Source organism: Gopherus evgoodei, chromosome 9 (genome assembly GCF_007399415.2).
Source record: "Gopherus evgoodei ecotype Sinaloan lineage chromosome 9, rGopEvg1_v1.p, whole genome shotgun sequence".
NCBI classification, from domain to species: Eukaryota; Metazoa; Chordata; order Testudines; family Testudinidae; genus Gopherus; species Gopherus evgoodei.
In genome coordinates, this window is record NC_044330.1 from 105,563,509 (window position 1) to 105,586,776 (window position 23,268).

The 23,268-nt window shown below is 42.3% G+C and overlaps 1 protein-coding gene across 1 annotated transcript; it reads right to left on the minus strand.

Annotated features, from left to right (window-relative positions):
- Positions 1-464: 464 nt before the first annotated feature.
- IL13RA1 (interleukin 13 receptor subunit alpha 1) lies at positions 465-19,726 on the minus strand. Its single transcript, XM_030575782.1, has 10 exons — positions 19,568-19,726; positions 17,154-17,311; positions 15,360-15,495; positions 13,111-13,231; positions 10,926-11,107; positions 9,005-9,156; positions 5,809-5,944; positions 5,320-5,416; positions 4,301-4,385; positions 465-2,819 (listed from the first exon to the last, which is right to left on the minus strand). The coding sequence occupies exons 1-10, from the start codon at positions 19,629-19,631 to the stop codon at positions 2,673-2,675; spliced, it is 1,278 nt and encodes a 425-aa protein (XP_030431642.1). The 5' UTR covers positions 19,632-19,726; the 3' UTR covers positions 465-2,672.
- Between the last annotated feature and the right edge of the window lie 3,542 nt (positions 19,727-23,268).

The window sequence follows — 23,268 nt, forward strand, 5'->3', positions numbered from 1 at the left end:
GCAGTAATTAAAAAACCCTGCGATTTAAAACAACATCTTAAACCCTACTGGATCTTCTCAGCAATGCTACACACATTTAAGTTTGAAGACGTCTCTGATATTCTATTCTATTACTGAGAGCAGTACATGCTGATGTAGTTACAGACTATTTAAATGGAAACACACACGACGAAAGCTAAGGCTCTATGTACACCGTCTTTTTGCCTGAACGCCCAAGTTAAAAATGCCAGTTTCTGCATTATCTTAGTTAACTGTATGGAATTAGCTTGTTTACACCAGAAATAGAGAATAGGAATGGCCGTTTTGCCTTCTGTGTACCATTCGCTATTTTGTATTCCTCCAGTATACCCTCTTTTACTTATCTTCTCTCTAAACTAAACAGCTCCCATTTTTGTCTCAATTTACCCTCTCATTAAAATACAAGGAAGCTATTCAATTCAACTGAAAGGCAACAGTTATTCAAATATATTTTTATTCATCCTTTTAACAAAATTACAATCAAGTAACTGTAATAAAAGAAAACAAAAACAAACATTAGAAGATTCACATCATTACAAAAGCTGAAAAAAAAAATCCCAAACTTGTCAAGAAGTCTACTAAAAATGGCATATGGACAAAAAGAAAAAAACAGCAATTCAAGTGTACTCACGTTGCATTGTGGTATGTAACGTAATAGACACAAGAAATTCATTTACTGGGAAGTGTCTTCACTATTCATAGTCAGGAAACAAAAAATTATTCACAACATCCTTATTAGGACCTACATTTATCTCTTCATTTTGGCCTAGCACTACTCTACTACTTAAACACACAAAACCAAACAGAATGTTCTCTTTAATAAGCTTCAGTTTTGCCAGAAACACCACAGAAGCTAACTCAAAAAGAATTTGTGGCAAAGTGCCAATAATTTTCTTCCTAGATTGGTAAGAAAAAATCCATTGCCCTTCCTTATACTGTTGTTTTACGTTCCTGGTCACACTGTGATGCCAGAGCTAATACCATTCTAGTTGAGGTAGATCATTTTAACTATGGTAAGATCAGAGAAGTAAATGGAAAATCTTTAGAATAATGTACAATGAATGTTTTGGGGGGCTTAAGTTTGGAAAGGGAATTTAACAGGCAGGATATTCTTTAAAACTCTTCTCCCTCTGGAACAACCTATTATTAGCTGATGTTTTTGAGCGTTTTGCTGTATCTTTTATTAAAATCCCTGAGAGTGCATCCTTGTTTTGGGGACTGATACATGTATGAAGAGGATGGTCCCTTCCAGTCCTAATGGCTTCCAATGAAACTTGTGAGGTGGCCTGTTCCAATTTGTTTAGAGCTAGGTCTCTTATCAGCTAACTGCACTGCACTTCTTAGAGGAGAAAGAAAATCCCTAATCCACCACGTAAGGCCGTCTGATATGATTTTTTTTCTGCAGTTCTTTCTCTCCATCTTTAGGAGGCATAAGAATGGCCAGAAAGTAACCCTACTTGAAGCATAAAAGCACACATTAAGTTATGCTTAGAATTTACAACAGGAGAGCATGGCGAAAACAACCTCAGACACAGCTAAGGAGAATATTATGAACAATCAACTAGTGATTACGATGGTCCCTTCTGACCTTAAAAGTCTATGGATGTACAATCACTAAAGATAAATACCATCAGCAGAGACAGCGTGAAATAAAGTCAGCCTCTACTTCTTTTAAATAGCTTTCGAGTTCTCAGAGGAGAAAACCAAGAACAAAATAGCTTCACTATGTTAACCACGGGGAAGAGCAAAGCTTACTCCCAAGAAGCGGGCTTTCACCTTCCCCCCAGCCTGGGACGTTATGCAGGGCTACATGGAGAGAGCCAGTCCCAGCAGCAGCAGCTGAAAGGCTACACATTTAAAGTGAGAGACTGCAGTGGTTTTTAAACAGAGCATAATTAACTGATGAAACTCACCATCAAAAAGATATTAGCGGCCAAGAACTTTGTAGAATTCAAAAAGGATTAAACACTTGTGTGGTTAGTGATAACATCCACTTATGCTAGGAGACTTGTGTATATACATATATTTTAAAGGAAGGATATAAATCCTCCTCTTTGGTTTCGGCCACCACTAACTGGAGGTGTTAGGAGAAACTTCCTTTATAGCCAGATAGTTATTCCATAAATACTCTTGAAGATTTATTGCACCTTCCTCTGACGCGTCTGGAATCGGCCACTGTTAGAGACAGGATGCCAGACTAAATGGTCCATCCCATCTCCTGGCAGTTCCTATGTCCCAGCAGTGACACGCTGTAAACAAGTTGTTTATTGTTTTACTTCTCACCAAGCTGAGCAAGGCGCTTCACAGAAGAACCAGTTCTTGCTTCAAACTGCCTACAGTCCAAGTGTGAGGTGTGAGCAGAAGTAAGAGGCAAGTAGTTGGAAGAGCTGAGCCTAGGCAGGAGGAGGGACACTGCGGTGGGGCCAGTCCCATGCTTTATGTACATGCATATCGTGGTGGCTCTGGGAGCATTTTTAGCACATTTAGAGATGGAAGCTGGCAACGGTCAACATTTTATCTTGCAAGTGTCACCAGAGAGGTGAGTTTTCAGCAGGGGTTTGCTGAATGGAATGTGGGTGTCTGCCTTGCAGACCAGTCACTGTCAACATTCAGAAATCCTCTGAGGTAAACAAACTGCAACAAAGAAGTCTTCCTCACAAGGCTTTCACTTGTAGAGCAGGTCTTTCTTGGTCCTCATTTTCAGATGTGGAGCTCTCTGGATTCTCTAGCCAAACTAAAGAGGAGATTTCCTCTTCTACAGCTGGTTTATTGACATTCAAAAAGTCATCCCCCAGACTGCCCTGAAAGAGAATACAATACATTATTTTACAGAAAATCTTCAGTGTCCTCAGGGCCTGGTCTCTCTTTCAGCTGGCAGTAACAGTCAGTTTTACAGGGCATGCAGCGTACAGTTCAGAGGCAGCTCAGGACCAAGAGCATGTCTTACGGAGGAGTATGTGGAGGCACAGCTTCTCCTCCCAGGAAAGTGATGGGGCCTCGGTTGGTGCCAAGGGTTGGCCAGAGTCTCAAGAGAGCTCCCTCTGCCGCAGCTACTTATCTGAGAGGGGCAGGCATGCGAGCGGGACATTCCAGATGTCAGGACTGGGTCCCACAATGCTGCCAAGCTGCACATGGACAATGAGCTTATACAGGTGAGAGGCTGTTGTTGCTGGGATCAGATAGGGAAGAAGGCGGCAGGGGAATAGTGGTAGGGAGGAATATTGCAGTAGTTCTAACCCTGCTGGAACTAGAACCACCATTACAAGACCCTCAGTGATCACAGGATGCTGCAGTGTGAACTCAGGGAGAGCTGGCGTAGAGCCTGAACCTAGCCTTCCACACTGGGCTGTTACAACGGGAGTATCTAGTCTGCCCCTCACCATGGGGAGTGGGACTTCTGGGTTCACGCTGCCCAACTCCCTCCCACTTGAGAGGTTGCAGGAGGAAGCAGCTCTCCCCTTTACTTGATCCTGTCTTTTCTGCGAGTCATCTCACCCCTTGGGAGCCAGAGCCCACCACGACTTCCCTCAGTGGAAGCTGTTCCGCCCAGGGTGTCCTAGTCCTACAAGAGCTCCAGGAAGAGACACCCTTAATCGTTCTTTAGTCCTCTATAAAGCTGTCAAGGACAGTATATTTTCCAGAGACAATTCACTGTGGTGAGCCAACAGCTTCTCTATAAACTGGAAGTGGCCACACCAGAAAGGTTCAGTGAGCTGTGTCCAACTGCTGGCAGGAAGGAACTACCAACTGTGTCTGGATTGCTTAGAGATTTGAGGAGAGAAAAAGGGATTTAAAACATAATTAAATGTAGCATAACCAGGATAACAATCACAAAGGTGCAAAGTGCCTGTGACTTCACAGTAGCACGTAATTAACCCCATGCACCAATTCATTGTGTGTGTCTGTAAGGCTCCTCAAGACTGGGAGATTGGAATGGCCCTGAAAAGCAGATTAATTGGGATGCAAAGAGAATCATTTCATGGAACTGGAAGAGAAAGCGCAAGCTTTGCTGAATAGCATAATGGCATTTAGTAAACTAGTGAGTCAGAAAAAGTTTACACTGCTTAAGAAAAACAACTGAGAACATAGAACTCTTGGATTTACACTGTACTTGTTTTTGTATAATTCTCATTGTCTTAAATACTTGGTCTATGTATAGTGAAAATTCTCTTTAAAATTCTTTTAGATTATGTAAAGGCAAAATACTAATATAGGAGGTGGGACTGTAGAGACAACTTCTAATTCTGAGAGATCACTTGACAGCCAACAGGCAGATACTAACCTGGAAGTCCTCAATTTGCTCTCCAAACATACGTTTAATAATTTTTCTAGGGTCAGGAATTTGTGGATAAATTAGAATCTTGAGCCTTTAGAACAGAGAAATAAAAGTGTTTGATGAAAACAGTTTATTAACCAAAGGAAGAACATTTCAACGTTGCATTTAGGATGTTATGGTGAAAGTCAGCTGGACTCTGTCTTCTCTGACCATCTTCTGTCCTCCCAGACCATGCCCCCTTCTCTCCACCTCCACTCCCAACAACGAATGGAAAAGGCCCAATATTGTCTTTGGATATCTCTGAACAACTCCCACGGAAGTCAATGGGAGCTGTAAGCATGCACCTAATGCATATGCAATCACTGAGTCAGAGGAACTGCCTTTTTCTTAGGTAGGTAAGCTACACAGCGTTCGTGCAACCAGAACATACTTGTTCCATAAAAAAACCTCAACTCAAACTCAACTCTAGAGCTCCGATTGGCACTTCCATATTAATTTTGTATGCAGAGGTATAAAGGGAAGATAACCACTGTCAAAAACATACATACTACACATGAAAGGTAAACTAAAGCAGAGACAGACTGCAATGTAACTCAAACAGAGGTGCCAACCTGTGGCTCCGGAGCCACACGCGGCTCCTCCAGGGCTGGAGCTACAGGTGCCAACTTTCCAATGTGCCGAGGGGTGCTCACTGCTCAACCCCTAGCTCTGCCCCAGGCCCTGCCCCCACTCCACCCCTTCCTGCCCCCTTCCCTGAGCTTGCCATGCCCTCGCTCCCTCCTGCATGCCAGGAAACAGCTGATCAGGAGGTGTGGGAAGACGCTGATCAGCAGGGCTGCCGGTGGGCAGGAGGCGGTAGGAGCAAGGGGGAAGCTGATGGGGGGCTGCTGACGTATTACTGTGGCTCTTTGGCAATGTACATTGGTACATTCTGGCTCCTTCTCAGGCTCAGGTTGGCCACTTCTGCTCTAAAAGAGAAGTCAGTAAGTGACAGATTTTAATATAAAAGCGGTATGGATATTTACCTTTTCAGGTACACTAGTAGAATTATAGTAGCGACTGCTACTGTTAATGGAATAGTGAGTATTAAAACAATATAAAATGTGAAGTCTGTATTTTCACCTGGAAAAAAAAATTCCAAAGGATTTAGAGAGTGAAGTGCTTCAGGAATAATGAAAATAACATTTAATGCAACGCTTCTTTTCTGGCTACATGATAGACTCCTAAGAACATGCAACTTACAAATTCACAAATGCTTTTGTAAGCAATGAAAGTGACCACTAACTTTTCAAAACGTGACAGATGAAATACAACAGCAACAGCTATGAAAATTCACGTAAAGCTAACTATATTCAAAGAGAGGGTTAAGAAGGAACTTAGTCATAGCTATAAGTACCTACATAGGAAGAAAGAATCTGACAAATCTAGGACACAAAAGCATAAGAGGTCTAATGGCTAGAAATTGAAGTTAGAAAAAAATTCAGATCAGTGAAACAATGAAAGATTGTTCTTACCAATGCTCTTCTCCTCACTCCAGTCACTCCATAGACTGCTGCTGTAACATGTTCCTTCAAACCCTGCTCTCACTTTGATGATGTACACAGTGTTAGGATGAACACTGGGAAACCGAGCTTTAGTGAACTTTTTAAACTTAAAATAAAGAAATGAAAGATATTTACTTTTTTCTTGTATTAGGATACATGACATTTACAAACTTGTTTCATTGTGTAGCTTTAATATAATCAGACTGAATGTTTTGACTGAAGCCCCATTTGACTTTTGTATTTTTGAACTCCATAAAAAAAAAGGGGTAAAAGATGAGGAATTCAGATTTTCACAGTATGTGTTGGCCTTTAACTAAACAAAGGCCCAACCTGCCGGAGCAAGGTCATTCAGAACTCAAGGTTCAAACTAGCTGACCCCAGTGTTTCTGCTACAACACTCAGTCGCAAAGATTAAACTGAGGCTGAATGGCCTGGAGTGCTGGTGTACAAGCTCCTCCAAATGCCTGCATGAGTTCTACTGCCTTCCCCTCCATCTATCAGGAGGACAGAATTCCCTACACCAGAGTCTACCCCATCCCTGGGAGAAGTGAGATGCCTGAGAACCTTCATGTTTATTCTGAGCCCAAAGGACCACGTTCTCTGGGGAACTTTGATAAAATGCAGTTTGGGCATTTGTCCTACCTCAGTGGTTCTCAAACCATGGGTCAGGACCCCAAAGGGGGTTGTGACCCCGATTTAATGGGGTTGCCTAGGCTCGTATTAGATTTGCTGGGGCCCCATGGCTGGGACTGAAGCTGAAGCCCGAGGGCTTCAGCCCAGGCTGGCAGGGCTCAGGCTTTGACTTGCACCCTGGGTGAGGCTCAGGTAGGTTACAGGTCTGCTGCCTGGGGCTGAAGCCCATGGCCCCCCACCTGGGGCAGTGAGGCTTGGGTTTTGTCCCCTCCTCTGGGCTCAGGCTTCAGTCCCCGTTCTGGGGTCGTGTAGTAATTTTTGTGGTCAGAAGCAGGTCGTGGTACAATGAAGTTTGAGAACCGCATCTATTTCTCTCATTTTTCCTATGGGAGAAATAAAGGGAGGACTGAACAAATTAATCTAGTGCCTTTGATGGTGCATGGACCACTCAGGTTTGTTTATAACTTATTGTGTACATGGTCCTCAGGAAAGGACTCTTGCTTTGCCAAGTTATAAAGCTCTGAAAGCAGTATATAGTATACTAAGCTGTTTTCCTTACTGATTTAATGGCACACCTAGTTCAGTTACTCAGATATAGGCATGCACAAGCAAGTCCACACCCACACATTGATATAAATGCAGTTGTAGTGCTTTCCGTGTGTGATTATTTCCCCCTTTCCCTCAAATCTCCTTGCTTGCTACATGCACAGAACTACAAATCAGCACGTTCTTTTTCTTTGTGACAATCAAAGTCATGAAACCGAAGTAGATGAATATGAGGATCTGACCGGGAAACTACAGACCAGTTAGTTTAACTTCTGTGCCAGGGAAGATAATGGAGCAGGTAATCAAAGAAATCATCTGCAAACACTTGGAAGGTGGTAAGGTGATAGGGAATAGCCAGCATGGATTTGTAAAGAACAAATCATGTCAAACTAATCTGATAGCATTCTTTGATAGGATAACGAGCCTTGTGGATAAGGGAGAAGCGGTGGATGTGATATACCTAGACTTTAGTAAGGCATTTGATACAGTTTCGCATGATATTCTTATAGATAAGCTAGGAAAGTACAATTTAGATGGGGCTACTATAAGGTGGGTGCATAACTGGCTGGATAACCGTACTCAGAGAGTAGTTGTTAATGGCTCCCAATCCTGCTGGAAAGGTATAACAAGTGGGGTTCCGCAGGGGTCTGTTTTGGGACCGGTTCTGTTCAATATCATCATCAAGAATTTAGATGTTGGCATAGAAAGTACGCTTATTAAGTTTGCGGACGATACCAAACTGGGAGGGATTGCAACTGCTCTGGAGGACAGGGTCAAAATTCAAAACGATCTGGACAAATTGGAGAAATGGTCTGAGGTAAACAGGATGAAGTTCAATAAAGACAAATGCAAAGTGCTCCACTTAGGAAGGAACAATCAGTTTCACACATACAGAATGGGAAGAGACTGTCTAGGAAGGAGTATGGCAGAAAGAGATCTAGGGGTCATAGTGGACCACAAGCTTAATATGAGTGAACAGTGTGATACTGTTGCAAAAAAAGCAAACATGATTCTGGGATGCATTAACAGGTGTGTTGTAAACAAGACACGAGAAGTCATTCTTCCGCTTTACTCTGCGCTGGTTAGGCCTCAACTGGAGTATTGTGTCCAGTTCTGGGCACCGCATTTCAAGAAAGATGTGGAGAAATTGGAGAGGGTCCAGAGAAGAGCAACAAGAATGATTAAAGGTCTTGAGAACATGATCTATGAAGGAAGGCTGAAGGAATTGGGTTTGTTTAGTTTGGAAAAGAGAAGACTGAGAGGGGACATGATAGCAGTTTTCAGGTATCTAAAAGGGTGTCATCAGGAGGAGGGAGAAAACTTGTTCACCTTAGCCTCCAATGATAGAACAAGAAGCAATGGGCTTAAACTGCAGCAAGGGAGATTTAGGCTGGACATTAGGAAAAAGTTCCTAACTGTCAGGGTAGTTAAACACTGGAATAAATTGCCTAGGGAAGTTGTGGAATCTCCATCTCTGGAGATATTTAAGAGTAGGTTAGATAAATGTCTATCGGGGATGGTCTAGACAGTATTTGGTCCTGCCATGAGGGCAGGGGACTGGACTCGATGACCTCTCGAGGTCCCTTCCAGTCCTAGAGTCTATGAGTCTATAGGGTAATGCAGTTGCGCCGTATGTTTCTGAAGAGCTATTGCCCCGTTCAGAAGTGTCCCTGTTTTGCAGAGTACATTACGTAGATATCAAGACACAGATACGGTAAATGGGTAGCTAAGGCGAGAGACTCAGAAAACTGGCATTAGTTTCAATGCATGGTCATATTACTGAACCCCATTTCATGAGAGGAAAACCAGTTATGTCCACATATGCCGTTTCAAGTAAGTTAATAAACCTACACATTTCTGCTCTGCATACAATTATAGTTCTTCCATGGCAACACTTGAGTTGCTATTAACAGTTTGAAGAAGATATTAAAAAAAACACACACCACAAATTTCAGTTCCATTGTAAATAATTAATGAAAAAAGTTACATTATATGGCTGAGGGGAGTCCGATTTGCTGTCTTTAAGTTCTACTTGGTAAACTAAGCAATGTGCTGGAAAGGTGCCTGGCTTTTGCCATTCTAAATGTATTTCATCTTTGATCATTGATACTGTTACAATCCTTGGAGGTCCAGGTTTTACTGAAATAGAAAAAAAATCCAAATTTTTGAACTAAGTTTATTTTGACATTTATTATATGATTAATGTACATACAGGTTAAAAAGAGTCACTATATGCAGCAGTACAAGGCATAATACACACACAGCAATTAGGACACTGAAGAGTAAGGGAAGACTTGACAGATTCAATACCAGGATAGGGTGACCAGATGTCCCAATTTTATAGGGAGAGTCAAAGATTTCAGGCTTTGTCTTATGTAGGCACCTATTACCCCTAACCGTGCCCTGATTTTTCACACCTTGCTGTCTGGTCCCCCTTTATCAGGATCAACAATACTTCTGATGAATTCCCAAATCAAATCTCGTGAAAAGTAAGTAGCAGATAAGATGCAATCACTGTATTGTTCTGCACTAGTCATATTGTCTGGAGCATAGCGTGGAAGTTCCATTTAAATGGAAGCATTTGCTACATGCCAAAGATAAGTCAAGTCAACCACTAAAATGATGCTTTCATTTTTAGGAAACCTGAACATGACTGTGAGATGGCAGGCTCAAAAATTGCGTAAGTTAAACTACTCAGTAATGACAAGTCCTGGTATTTCAAAATACAGTGCAATTTCTCACACCAGGAAGTCAAACTAATGAGAATATTCTGCCAAGAAGCAACATGCTGAATGAACTCATTTTCCTTGCAACAGGATACAGCCTCTCAAAAACTAGTCATCACACCACAAAAAACTATGATTAGCCAGAGTTCCAACATTAGAGAGTGTGGCCTAAGATACACCAAAGAGTGCTCTTCATTTGTCAAAAATAATTGGCTACTTTACAATAAAATTTACAGGAAGCTGCGAACAAATCCTAGGACCCTGACAATTTTCAAATGCCACAGACTGGAAAGAAGGTTGAAAGACCAAGATCCTTAAGGACAAGGGGCTGTGTAGTGAATGATAACATACACAAGAGCAAAGATACCCTAAAATCTCCTACTATTACTGCAAAAATTTGGTACCTGCAATGAGTCTCAATTGCAAGCTGATAGCTGATCAGATGCATCTGCTGTTCTCACTAAGTGCAAGGGACTCATACCCTGGGGAATGCAAAACTTTGGATTCAGGATGGAAGAGAATGGATTTAAATGGCTCCAATGCTATTCGGTTCCACTCTCCTATCCCCAGCTCCCAGAAGACCTGATACATCTAGGACAGTGGTTCTTAAAGCCAGTCTGCCCCTTGTTCAGGGCTGGTTTGTCTACCTGCTGCGTCCACAGGTTCGGCCAATTGTGGCTCCCACTGGCCACGGTTCACCGCTCCAGGCCAGTGGGGGCTGCGGGAAGCGGCGCGGGCTGAGGGATGTGCTGGCCGCCTTTCCTGCAGCCCCATTGGTCTGGGGCGGCGAACCACAGCCAGTGGGAGCTGCGATCGGCTGAAGATGCACGGAATACAGTGGGACCATTCCTGTAGATGAAGGGCCAGATCTTTGGCTAGTGTAAAGTGGTTTAGTGCTGAGTTTCATCCAGAGGCATCACTGATGCAATTTAATCTTGATAAGATGATCAGCCTATTATAAGAGAATCTTGTGTGTTCATGCACAATTTATGAACATCACATAATGTTCTTATGGGAAAAAATACAGATATGTATCCTGGGTGTATTCTTATCAGGTTAAGCCAGCTGTTCCTTTTTGCACTGAACAATATATGATCAAAATAAATTCCATTCCCTTTTCTTTGACTGATATTTAAACCTAATATTCTTTGCAAAATTACATAATCTACCTTTTAAACCTACCAATTGTTGTTGGATTTTTGTTTGCACAGACAGGCCTAATTTCCTCCGAGTTGCCTCTGATCAAAATACTGACAGTTGGATAGACATTTGTACAATTTGGGATTGAAAGACTGAAATTACATCCAAAGTTATCGCCATAGATATAATTCTGGCACTGCTGGCGATGTCCCAGGCCTTCATACCTACAAGAATAAAATGTAAACATACTGTGTTTTAACTTCAAATGCCAGGGCAATGATGGTCACATTTGCTTTTAAACTGGTTTTACAAGATTGTCAAAGTGGGCATTGCACAAAAGATGGGTTACAGCAATAAGAGACGGGATTAGATTGAACAAACACTGTGTCATTTCACCCTTACTAAGGAACGCCAAAGCATGAAACATACTGATTTTTCTGTACAAAGCTGCAGCAAAACAGAAGCAAGTCTTGGGCCCTTTAACTCAAATCATTACAGAGAACTCTGCTACCTCTAGCCTATATTTTAAATGTTTTACAAAAATATTTGTTCAAAATAGTTTGTTCCAGGAGGGCAAACATCCCCAGGAAAAGGAATTCCACCTCCGACTGATTCCTTTTGACATTCCCCCACCCCAAAAAGAAAAGTTAGTCTACTCTATGATGGGAGGTAGCTAGCCCTACTCCTGTAATTTACTCGCTGTTATAGAGCAGAGGTCCCCAAGCTTTTTCAGTTGCAACCCCCTTACTCCTATTATCTGCCCACGCCCCCTGGAACCGTGGTCAGGAGCAGAGACTGTGGTCAGGGGCTGGGAGCGGGGCAGGCCCACTGTTACAGTCACCCAGTGTTTCCTTAATCCAGTCAAGAGTCCCTCCCCTGATACCCACTCTACTAATTACCCACCTTCCCTAGCTGCCCAAGATAATTGCCACCACCCGCACACCTTCCTCCTCGTTTCCCCACCTTACCCTATGGAAGCAATCACAGCAAGGACTTCCTGGCTCGACTGCAGGAGCTGAGGCACTGCTGCTGTAGATGCCTTCCCTCCTGTCCCCTGGCACCCCAACAGTGAAGGAAAACTCTCACTGCCTCCAGCACCACAACAGGAGTGCTGTTTCTGTGCTGCCTGCTCCCATGTGTATGAGGTGGGGAAGGTGTTGCAGTCTCTCTCACATATGTACCTTCAGCCCCCCACACCGTCCCACCCCACACTATCCACCTCCCTGTTGAGTGTCTACCACCTTCAACCACCCCTGAATTTTCAGGAAAATTAGAGTACAAAGACATATTAATACTGCACTCCTTCCTTCCTTCCAGCTGGACTCTATTCCAGCTAATCACCACTCTGGACTGGTGTGAATTTGTTGCCAGCTAATGGCAACAACCTAGGAAGCTGAGGCGCCTTATATTCACATTCATCCATTATCCAAACATGGGCTGTGCAGGAAAGGATTGCAGGAGAGGGGTGTAAAGTGCTCCCCCAAGAACAAAGTCCCCTAGAAATTTAAATTCTTTTTTCCAATCAGGCCCGGGGCTAGGTTACAATTGCTACATGTAAGAAGGAGTTGAAGTGAAGTTTTGGACAGTGAAAAGGTCATTTCTCCGTGTTTAGCTTAACAAGTACCACAAAGATCCTGGTATTTGCTCTCCAAATACATTTGCAGAAAACATAGTATCTACCATTGGAGTGAGAAAGTGACATTTTTAATGTAGTCAACAGAAAGTAAGATGTAATGTAAATTTAAAACTGAAAAGAACTTTGAAAGCTTTCAGAAATCTCTCTTTACATCTCTGCAGAAGCTAATGCAGTCTAAAATTTCAGGAAATACATCAATATTGGGGAGTATGCACTGGTTAGTGTATATAAATATCTGTGCCAAATTCTTCCTCTTTCCACAACTCTGTTGTCTTGTAACAGAAGACTATTTATGGAAGACAGCTGGCAAATGAGCTGGAGATGTTAAGGTGGCATCCTACTCCATAACTTCCAGGAATAATCAGTTTCTTAAAGATGGAAGATAAAACCAACAGATAGATTTTTAAAAAATGAGTTTCTGGGGCAGACCAAATGCTTCATATAAGCAAATCAGCTCTCAAAGAGCCAGCATGCTAGATGGGACTCTCAGTTATAGTCTCTATATTAGAGCTTTGGGATCCTTCAAGGCAATGGGTAAGAGGTACTGACCAAGTATTTTTAAAGCAAGAAAAAATATCAATCTATACAAACCAATAATACAGAGTGTAGTTGGTACTAGCACTTGCATTCCATCCAGGAAGCCATGTACAGATCATGTACTCTAAGTCATACCAAGTGCAATTTATGCCAACAGCAGCAGTGCCTGCAGCACCTGTAATGCAAGTTTAAAGGACTTCTTAGAAAGATTTTTTCTACCAGTAAGTGCCCTTCTTTCCCAAATACCAGAGCACTCTCCCTTTGTTTAGTGAATATCTTAGCAGTTGCCATTGTTCACCTTCCACTATCCCACCTGAAAGGCAGAGTGCGGGCTTCTCAGACTACACTGAATGCCTTCATTAGCCAGCAAATGAAAGTCACTCACTTGTACAGCCTGGCATGCCTGAACCTGTGCAAGGCCCCTTCTAAACACTAGTGACCCAGAAAAGCCTAAACTGTTGCTTTCATTGAATCTGAACTAGTCCGAAGAATAATTTTATTTATAGAATGAGATGGTGAAACAGGTAATAGTATTCCAATAAAATGTAGGTACTTTAGAACTAGTTAAAATCCTTGGCAGTTAAGGGAATATTGTTGCAAAGCCATGAACAGCTGCTGCCATTAGAAACCATCAATGCTGACCCATGGTTACTGGGATATCAGTGTTATTTTCATGCACTTTGAATATGGAAATAACTGGCTCTAAATACTATTCATTGGCAACATGAGTCAAAGTCGAGTTTTAATCATGACTACTGTACCTCTGAGATATCGCTACTGTATTCAAAACACTAGGGAACATGTGACAGAATGGTAAAAACAAAATGATTACATAGCCACCATGAGTTGGGATGTTAACGGGATATCCCATGGTGGGTACAGCAGCTATAGAATCAGGTTCTTCATATTTCATTTCATGTCACACACATGCAAAGTGGCAAAATTGCATAGGTTGAAGAGTCTCTTTTTTAAAATTTAATTTCTTCATCTCCTTCCATCCTCTGCTGTCTCACACTGCATTAACTGATTTCATCTTATTTCTTCTCTAAGTATATCTGGTAACGCCACAATAATCCTCAGGCTCTGCACATACATGTTACTTCCATAAAGAGCCCAGCCTCCAACTGGTGCCAAGCCTGGAAACTCACTTCTGTTCTTGAATTTGTTTCTTCTGTGGCAGCGACTACTTGAGGGTTTATTACAGGCAAATTAAAACTGTGCTTAGACACTAAGGTGACAGATGCCTATGCAGAGAGCTTTTTAAAAACAAAAGTCTGTTTAGCCCACTCAGTCCCACTTCTGTGGTGCATCAGAACAGTCCATAGACCAAAGGATACACAGTACTCCTAGGACACTGAATCCCTTTCATCAATGAAAGCTTCCAGGTCTCAGCGGCTTGCTGCAACTTTACTTTTCTTTGCAGGTAACCTGCCAACAGCAGTCTCCTGCTTTTTTTGCTTCCATGACTGTCACTCGCTTTCCTACCCACTTCTCCCTGTAGCTCTCTCTACTCCCAAGCTGCTGGACTCTGCCTTGTGGCCTATTACTTATCAGTCCTTGATACGTCGGTCTTGTCTCTGACATTACCCAGAAAATGTGTTTCCCTTAGCCATTCTCCCCTGGCCCAATCACTTATATTCGCCTCGTTTTTTAAAAGATGAATTCAGAGATGAGAAGTTTAGGAATCAAATTTGTTAGTAGGGCACAAAGGGTAGTTTTCACCATTACACAGGCACACACACTTTGAGAACTAAACATGCGACAGTTATTTCCCACTTGTATGCAATATTGTTGTACCTGTGTTGGTCCCAGGATATTAGTGGGACAAGGAGGTGAGGGAATATAGTCTATTGGACCCACTTCTGTTGGTGAGACAAGCTTTCAAGTTTAGACATGCTTTTGAGTAATGCTTGTGTAAACCTGAAAGCTTGTCTCTCTCACCAACAGAAGTGGTTCCAATAAAAGATATTCCCTCACCCACCTTGCCCCTCTAATTTGCTATCTTACTTACCTGCCAGGATTGGCGTTCAGGATTTTCTGTTTCTCCTGTAAGAGCTAACAACATAAACAACAAACAATCCTGAACTAACGTCCTGGCAGGTGAGAACTGTACAGTTTACTTTTAAAGTGTATTGGGATGTGCAAAGATACAGACACTTTCAGTTAATTTAAGATTTTAAACACAGTTTTATTTTTCTTAAGATTCAGCTTTCTTGTACTACATCCCAGAAAGCAAGATGATGTGTATTTAGTCAGATATAAAGAAGACAACAATGTTCAAGGCTAGGTTTTAGAGTGAGTACCTTTTGGTGTAGTAAAAATCTCCACCCAGTTGCTTAGTTCACTTGTATTACCAAATTTGCATTCACTTCTCACTCTGAAATGAACCTCCTCATTCAAGGATACATCTTCCTCACGAAAAAGATTCTTAGTCCATTCCTAAATTTAAAGAAAAAGAAAACTATATTTGGGCATTTAAAAGTTAACACAAGCTACAAGAAACCATAGTTAATGTAAAAACATATTAGAACAAATCAAGAGGCTCACAGCCAGTTCTAGAACTAAAGGAACAAGGAGGATTCTTAAAAATCCAAACCAAAAGCAATGAACAGCCATTCAGCAAACACAAAAGGTGATGATCTCTCGGCAGGCGTACTCAAACATACCACTCAAGAAGTCTAAATCCAATTCCCCATGGACATGGACTTACTGGCAACCTACAGAGATCCAGAATGGAGTATGGAGGAGACTTTTTTCCTACAGGCAGTCTTCCAGATCTGATAAGGCAGTCTGGAATTTTATATTGCCTCTGTTTAAATAGAGGTCTTCAAAAAAAGACAGGGCTGTCAGTCCAGCACCTTTCATCACTCCATAGTCACACAAAACATTAACAGAAGAAAAAGCATTTAAAGCTCATGTCAGAGCAACAACAGTAAAAAAATGTGCATATAACCAAACAATCATTGAACAGGTAGGGAGTCAAACAGCCATTTACATTCCAAATACAGCAGATCAGAATGCACAAACTGCAGCCACAAAACAAACTTATGAACGGCTTTCCCTTAACAGGACCAGAATATCCTGGATTTGGCAGGAAGAATACAGCAGTCACAGCTGGGACGGTGCTGTAAACATCAGACCTTATGGCCACAATAGTGTTCAGTAATCACAGAGTGTCTCCATGAGGCATCCTCTCAGGGCCTGGAGGACTTGCATCACATCAGGCTTAACTGCATCCAAAACATAATGACTTGGGGGCAGTTCAGGAAAAAAGTAAGTTTGTTAAAATTTGGAAGTTTATGACTTTCTAAACTAGGTTGACCACAGATGTCTCTCTTCTGGACTGGGAGCCTACTTTGAGGGGTTCAAAGTCAGAGTACAGGGCCCTTGCAGGAAACTCAGTTTTCTGTAGCTTGAAGATGAAGACAGTGTGGTATATATTTGCTAAAGTACCTTTAAAATGAATACTTAATATAATGGAAACATGAGTCTTTTCTAGTATGCTCTCTGTGAATTACCACTAAGTCCCCTGCTCAAGAATGAGCTGGCTGCTGCTTTTGAGTGCTGAATATTCCATAACCCGTCATGATATCTTAACTGCAGCAGGTGAGATGTTTTCAGACCCAAATCTCCTTTCCCTCCTCCCCAGACCAAAAAGTGCATACTTGGGTCAACCAAAATATTTTATAACTGTGTTGATTTCACCAAATTATTTCAGTGAAAAAGACTCCAAAAAGTCAATATGTTGTTTCAAATTAAAAAAAAGTAACATTTTCAAATTAAACTTTTCATTTCAAAATTTACTTCCATTTTATTAAAAAAGGTAAAAATCCATCAATTTTTTAAAATTGTTTTGTCGAAATTTTTGTCTGCTTGTTTCTGGTCAACTCAAGATTATTTTTACCCACTTGTTTGGTCACCAAACCTAAACTAGTTATTCGCACAGCCCTGCCACATGACCCCCACGTATATAAATCCATTGTAAGTGTATAACATCTGAGAACAGTTACAGGTAATTTTATTTCCTTTCATTGTAAGAATAAACATTTACTGGAACATTGTGGAATTCAAAGAGCTGGGGGGGGGGGGGAACTTACTCGGTTATCTTGCGGGATGCCATTAATCAAAATTTCACTGCAATATTTTAGATCACAGCCACTGCTAATGCCCTCTGCAGGATTCCATGTCCATTTCAGTTTACAGAGCTGACCAAATGAATAATGCAGATTGGATGGAGGTGGGAGAACTTTTCTTCCTATAAAAGCAAAGGAAAAAGTTTTAAATAAATACTTAATGGGTGCTGTAAGTAATTTAATTAGTGCTGGCCAAAAATTTTCTATCAAGACTATTTCGACAGAAATTTCATTTTAATTAAATGAAATTTTCCACTGAAGCCGTCAGTTTTCTTGAAAAAGAACCCACCCTTTCTGGCCAAAAATTTAAAATCAAGTTTTCAGCTGGAAACTTTCATATTTTGACACACCCTCCCCCACCAAAAAAAAAAGTCTGTGGAAAATAAAAATTAAAGCTGGTCAGAAACTGTTTTAAGTTTCATTTAATGAAGCTGAAATCCTAAAATTTTAAATCATTGTAATATAATCCGTAGGTGGAGTCTGTAACTTTGCTCTTGCTGTCTTTCAATATCAAGGGGATATCATCTTGAGAACCAGCCCTAGAGCTAGGGTTTGCTGTGCTGGCTCTGAAAGGGGCCCCATTCGAAAATGGCTCTTTCAGGCTGATTATTGCTTAAAACATGAACCTGTTCCACATTTTGGGGAGAGGGATAGCTCAGTGGTTTGCGCATTGGCCAGGGTTGTGAGTTCAATCCTTGAGCGGGTCACTTAGGGATCTGGGGCAAAAACTGGTCCTGCTAGTGAAGACAGGGGGCTGGACTCGATGACCTTTCCAGGTCCCTTCCAGTTCTAGGAGATTGGTATATCTCCAATTATTACCTTTAATTTTGTTTGCTTTCTTTTCCCTTTGCACTGCTTATGGGGGATGCCACAAGAAGGTAGCAGACATGCCCTGTTGGGCCCTATTCTGAAAACATTCATTACTGAGTGTGATCTCACTAAATCACTTAGTAGTCCTAGTTAAGTCTTTCGATATGACTTTCTATAGTACCATCGCATCTTGAAGTATTTGCAGAATTAATCCCCTAATTAACTGCAACCAGCACAGGAGGCATAAAATGTTTTTTGTGGGGCAACCCAAGTATCTTTAAAAAATTCCAAGCTAAGAACTTTAGTAGACACTCCTTTTTAAAATTCTACAGCTTTCCTTTTAATAAAGCTTAATTTTAGGTTCACACACAACTATTTCACACTGCATGAAGCTGAAATTGTGTCTGCAAGAAATACATCTTGAATAAGTCTTATTAGCATAACAAATTTAACCTAATAAACTTCAAAAGTAATTTTCAGGTCTCATACTTTATGTCAGCCTCTGGGGGGGAAATGGCTTAGATGTAAAAAACATGTATAGAATACACCTTCAGTGATTACTGAAGTCCCCCTCAATAACTTTTATTATTAAATTATCAGACAGACAGTGGTTAGAACAGCAATTACCACAATCTTTTCAGCTTTCATGAATTTGGACCTATTCCACATAAAGCACAGTTGAATTCTGATGCAAAAAATGTGCATTAAATAGTCAAAAAATTCTAAGTTATATTTGTATGTGCATTTAATTTCTGGTAAAAGCTGAGCAGTACATGTTCCTTTCCCAAAATCTGGATGCTAGTTTGGGATCAGGTATGGTTAGGGCAGTCGGGGGAAAAACACAGGGATGTGTGCCAGCTTTATGATCAAACACTGGAATTGGGCAAGCAAACACGTTCCTCTCGAATACTAGTATGGTTTGGAAGTTTCCATTTTGGAGCTACATCTCAGGAATGTGTTGGGTGCAAGATTGTTTAGAACCCCAGAGCTGTTGGATAACACAGCAGGACGGTTTACTCAATAGAAACCTCTGCTTTTAAATTCAGTACCATTGTGATGTTTTATTTCTGCATCATCCCAATTACCATCCTCAGTTTGATATGCAGATCAGCTATAGCTGAAAGGATCTAAATTATAAAATACATATAAATACATGCCTGGGATCTCCATCCCTTTTTAATGGCCTTTCTTTCCCTATAGCTCTCTCTGGCTAAGCACCATAATACAAAGTAAAAGTAATCACAATCTCTGCAAAACAGTCTGTTTCTACTCAAATTTATCTTCATTTAGCAACTTAATGATTCAATGTGATTTTACTTCACTCCACATTAAAGCCTTAAAAATCAAGTAGACAATAACCAACCTGATTATATATTAATACATACTATTAAATACATATAGTTGGCAGCCAACATATAGTTAGCACCCAATTTTCTATTTTAATATTAGTTCCAGGAACCAATGCCTGTAGAAAACCTCCTTGCTTACTCTGTCCCCATATCCACTCCAGCGACCCAACCACATCAGAGGACCCAACCACATCAGCCACACCATCAGGGGCTCATTACCTGCACATCTACTAGATGGCATATATGACATCATGTGCCAGCAATGCCCCTCTTCCATGTACATTGGCCAAACCAGATAGCCCCTACGTAAAAGGACATGGTAACATACAAAAGCCAGTAGGAGAACACTTCAATCTTCCTGGACATTCTACTACAGATTTAAAAATAGCTATACTTGAACAAAAAAAAAACTTCAGAAACAAAGAGAAACAGCAAAATTAAAATTCATTTGCAAACTTAACACTATTAATTTGGGCTTGAATGGGACTGGGAGTGGCTGGCTCATTACAGAAGCAGCTTTGCCTCTCCTGGAATTGACACCTCCTCATCTATTATTAGGAGTGGACTACATCCACCCTGATCGAATTGGCGTTGTCAACGCTGGTTCTTCACTTACGAGGTAACCCCCTTCTCTTCATGTGTCATTATATAATGCCTGCATCTACAACTTTCACTCCATGCATCTGAAGAAGTGAGGTTTTTTTTTAACCCACGAAAGCTTATGCCCAAATAAATCTGTTAGTCTTTAAGGAGCCAGAGGACTCCTTGATGATAAAATTAAGATATCTAATTTAAAGAAATGACTATAGCTTTAGGAAGTTTGGCCGATAATATCAGATGAGCTGATAATGGCAGCCCAATAGTAATTATGAAAGTGAAAGAAGAAGAGATCAAAGATAATACTCATCAATAGTCGTGAGGGGATTTCAACTCTCTCTTAAGGAGAACAATACATTACATTTAAAATATATATAATTATTCATTATTTCCACTCTTCCAAAGATGTGCACAATGATTTAGTGACAATTAAAATGGCACCGTTTTGAGCTGAAAAACTTTACAATAATAGGAAAAGAAAATCAATAGCTCAGTTCAAAGACCAAGATTTTTTTGTTTCAAAAGCCTGAAAAGAGAAGTATTTTATCTTTGCCCAAGATATATCATCAGTAAGACCTCCAGGAAGATTAACTGCAGAACAGATTGATTCACTGATGTACTCTTGTTTACAGTAGTTAACTCCCCAATATCAGAAATACTACCATTTATACAAAATACAATTTAATTAAATATCGAACCTCTGCCTCCTCTCCCTCTGCACTCCACCAAAATTATCCTTCTCTACATCTGAGGCTTTAATGACTTCATTTGGGTTCTTGGCATACAGGTCCATACTTACAAACAATTTGCAGAACTCAGATGAGTTAGTATAGAAATTAATCTACATATAAGGCTAACATCATACACGGGAGATGAGAACTAATTAAGTTATTTAGAACTAAATTATATGGTGGAATTTACTCCTGAATTGTATCTCTTTGTACTTACCACACACACTCTTTTCAGATTGTTAATATGAACAAGAAAAAAATTCTGATGGAAAAGTAAACACAGGGAACATCACTGGGATCGAATGTAGCCTCTACATACATTTAAGCATGTGGTCTTTTGAATCAGTATTTACACTCATCCTATGTAAAGAGGGAATCCTTTAAAATTTAGATTGTTTAATTTTCATTTAAATTTTCAGTCACATTATGTTAACAACGTTTTTCCACTGAATTTCTTTAGTTAAAGGGACAGTCAACATGAAATTCTAGACACTTAAAAAAAATCCCCCAATGAGAGGTAGATTTAGACACTTGTTCTCAAATCTTTCTTCGCTGATTTTGTGGGTTTACAGATGTATTTTCCTATTTATCTGAAAAAACTAAAATGAAAAAAACCAAACTTGTTTTTCCTGTCACTGTGTGAGCCCCTCTGCTTCAGAAAAAGCAATGGGAAACTGACTATACAGAAAGTAGTATCAAATGCACAAAGTAAAGAACTGGAACGCTGAATACAGTTTTCAAATGCACAACCAATGAAAGTTTTTTTCTTTAATTCTTTCAATTTTAGTAAACTTTGATACTATCTGCAAGAGAAGCAGGTATGAAATTTTTAGAAAAGTATGATTTTATTTTAAGGTGGTTGTGGCTGCAGCCACAGGAATCTGAGATACAGTTTAACCTATGGTACGTGTGCCAAAAGCGGCACGCAAGCTGATTTTCAGTGGGACTCACATTGCACAGGTCTGGGGGCTCTGCATTTTAATTTAATTTTAAATGAAGCTTCTTAAACATTTTAAAATCCTTATTTACTTTACATACAACAATAATTTGGTTATATATTATAAATTTATAGAAAGAGACCTTCTAAAAATGTTGAAATGTATTACTAGCACACAAAACCTTAAATTAGACTGAATAAATGAAGACTGGGCACACCACTTCTGAAAGATTACAGACCCCTGGTTTAAAGCCACCAGATACGTTAGGGTTCTTTTCAAATGCCATCATAAAGGAAGAACGATCAGAATCTTACATTTCTCCTCACTACTTTATGATCTAGGAAGCAGTGGGTCTGAAATCCTAATCTGGATTGCACATCACTTTCAAAATCTGCACCATCTATAGGCACTTTAGGCTGAAAAGTCAAAGTTATTTGAACGGAACGTGCAATCCAATGATCACACATTTAGAGAAATATTGTGACTAATTCTGCAAACAGCAACTACCTCCTGTCTTTACAAAGGGCTGTAGAGGAGCAAAAATACTTGCGGCAGTAACGTGTGCAGTGACCACACACTTGGAGCTGGCGGGATTAGGGCATTAGGAAGGGCTGGCCAGGTGGTAAAACCTGTACCGGTGTTAGAAGAGGGAGAATTATGGCCCGGATCCTGCTAATGGGCGCGCTCGCGCCTGGGCTGGCTGTATGCCCGGGATAACCCCGCCGCGTTAGGAGGGAGCAGTCCGGGGTAACGCTGTGCCGCAGCCCCGAAGTACCCGTGTGGGGAGAAGAAGCACACAGCGCCCGGGAGCGGGCAGGTCCCGCCGGGAGCCGGTTAAACGTTAACAGCGGTGCCCAGGGCGGGGCGTCAGCGGCCCCTCACCCCGGCTGCCCCCTCGCCCGCCCCGGCCGCAGGAGCCAAGTGCTCAGCGCCCCTCCAGCCGAGCCCGGCTCCCCCGGCCCCTGGCTCCGAACCTGCTGGCCACCCGTCGGGCTCCGCGGCCCCGGCCGCGATGCAGAGCGTCAGCGCGAGGAAGAGCCGGGCTCCCGCGGGGCCAGCAGCGCCCATGTCCGCCTCCGGCAGCGCCGCCGCCGCCGCCGCTCCGAGCCGCTTCCCGGCGCTGCGGGGACGGGCCAGACGGGAAGAGGCGCTCGGCGGCCCGCCCAGGTAACCCGAGCCGGGAAGGGAGCGGCCTCCACCCAGGCTGGCCCGCCCCCCTCAGCCCTCTCGGCGCCGCCGCCTCCCCCAGGCCGGCCCCTCAGCGCCCCCGCACGGGGCCGCCGCCGCCTCACACCCCTCTGGCCGCCTCGGCCCCCGGCCCACATCCCCCCGGCCGCCGCCCCAGGCCGGCCCCTCAGCGCCCCCGCAGGGGGCCGCCGCCGCCTCACACCCCTCTGGCCGCCCCGGCCCACATCCCCCCGGCCGCCGCCCCGCCCCTGCCATACACACCCCCGGCCTCGCAGCGCCCCGCACGGAGCCGCCACCTCACACACCCGGGTCCCTCCAGGGCCGCCGCCGCCCCCCGTCCCAGGCCTACACACGCCCCTGCCCGCCCCGAGCCCATCCGCTGCCCCCTCCCTCAGCGGTACGATAACCCCCCTCTCCAGCCTCCGCAGTCCTGGGCCCCGCGGCCTGCAGCTGCCCCGGCCCCGGC